A 1594-nucleotide genomic window follows, 5' to 3' on the forward strand; every position below is an offset into this window, starting at 1 on the left:
GTGATCCGATCATATTGAAATTAGGAATGAACGACTTACACTGATGTGCTGCGATGCGTGAGCGACTGCCGTTGACGTTCTTCAAGCCGAATCGAGTCTCGAAGATGCGCTGCACACAATTGCTTCTTTTTGCGTTGTAGGAGGCCGAAGACCTCACAGGAGGCACCAAATGGTTTGTCAGAAAGGATGCAATTAAGTTCCCAACTGTATTTTCGCGTATGTGAGTTGTTGTAATGTTTATTAGGATTTGTCACCATATACTATATAGTCTTTAAATTCTAAATCGATATATGTTTTTTGCCGCGACGACGCCTAGGGGCTATGTGTGCCCTGAGTCGCGAACGCCACGTCTGTTAAACGGATTCTCGTTGTTTATGCGGGTCGGCGTGAACTGTGACAACGCCTCAGAGCTAGGTGCCCTGGGTCACGGATATCACTATAAAATCGCGACGACGCCTCAGAGCTGTGGGCCCTGGGTCGCGGATTGTCGCGTACACGTCGCGTGCCTTCGAGACTGACTACAGACTTAAGACAATTGCTTCTGCTAATGCGAGATAGAATAGCCCGAACTGAACAGCGCGATGCTCTCGATCGAAGTGAGTTGCTTTCTCGAAATCCGCTGCTCTCCTCAGTCATCCAGCCAGCTCCCTTATTGGTCCCTTTCGATAACGTGACCTTCACGTCAGAGGGGCGGCGACGATCCTGTCCGTGCCTGCATGGATTACGCATTTACCGAGCCGAAAGCCTTTGTCCCTTATCTGGTTGCTAAGTCAACCTCGAAAGACGCATGCACATGTGTGTGCCACGTGTCGCGATTGCCGATCCCGTCTTCGCTTTCGAATTTGTCGTGCACGACCTTTCTCGAATTTATATTTTGTATTTTATATTTATTTTACGCGGTAGAGCTCTACGCAACATCCTCCCCCCGTTGAGAGGGTACGATCAACTGTGTGTTAATCGCTTACGCATGGATGTGCCGCTTACGTGTATAATCAAATGCATTGTTTATGCATTCGAGATTTGATTATAATTGTATCGCATAACGATTAGATTGGAGCTGATCGCGTGCTCCTGTGACATAGCTTATGAAATTTTACATTTCCTTGTGATAATAGCGCGTTACTTGTACATTGAAGCTTAAAGTAATTGCACATAATGTTTGTATCGTATTGTATATCTATCGCATCGTTACGACTCGATCGGAAGAGGACACAGTTGTCTCGCCGCTCTTTTTAGATTTCCGTTAGCGGTTTTGATAGTGGCCGCTCGCACTATCCCATCTTCTCCTGGATGCACTGCTGCCACTCTGCCTAGTGCCCATTGCGTGCACGGCAGATTCTTGTCCTTCACGAGGACAACGGTTCCGACTTCGAGTTTTGGGCCATCCTTGACCCACTTGTTGCGGATCTGAAGCTCGTTCAGATATTCTAAGCTCCAGCGCGCCCAAAAATCCTGCCGTACCTTGGAATATGCTGCCACGTGGACAGCCGGTTGGCTGGACAGATGACAAGTCGCCCTCCGGGAGGATCGTCAGTGGTCGGCCAATTAGGTAATGCGCCGGTGACAGCACGAGTAAGTCGTTCGGATCGGATGA

At 48.6% G+C, this 1594-nt stretch overlaps 1 protein-coding gene across 1 annotated transcript in view; it reads right to left on the reverse strand.

The window, feature by feature from the left end:
- Positions 1–1188: 1188 nt before the first annotated feature.
- The window catches only part of LOC105448546, a 5558-nt gene continuing 5152 nt past the window's right edge, over positions 1189–1594 (reverse strand). The window contains exon 3 of the mRNA XM_011687192.1: positions 1189–1495. Within this exon, the coding sequence (XP_011685494.1) occupies positions 1189–1495 (307 nt within the window). The remainder of the gene's footprint in view (positions 1496–1594) is intronic.

The sequence above is a fragment of the Wasmannia auropunctata genome, unplaced genomic scaffold, assembly GCF_000956235.1.
Source record: "Wasmannia auropunctata unplaced genomic scaffold, wasmannia.A_1.0 LD336085.1, whole genome shotgun sequence".
Taxonomy (NCBI): domain Eukaryota; kingdom Metazoa; phylum Arthropoda; class Insecta; order Hymenoptera; family Formicidae; genus Wasmannia; species Wasmannia auropunctata.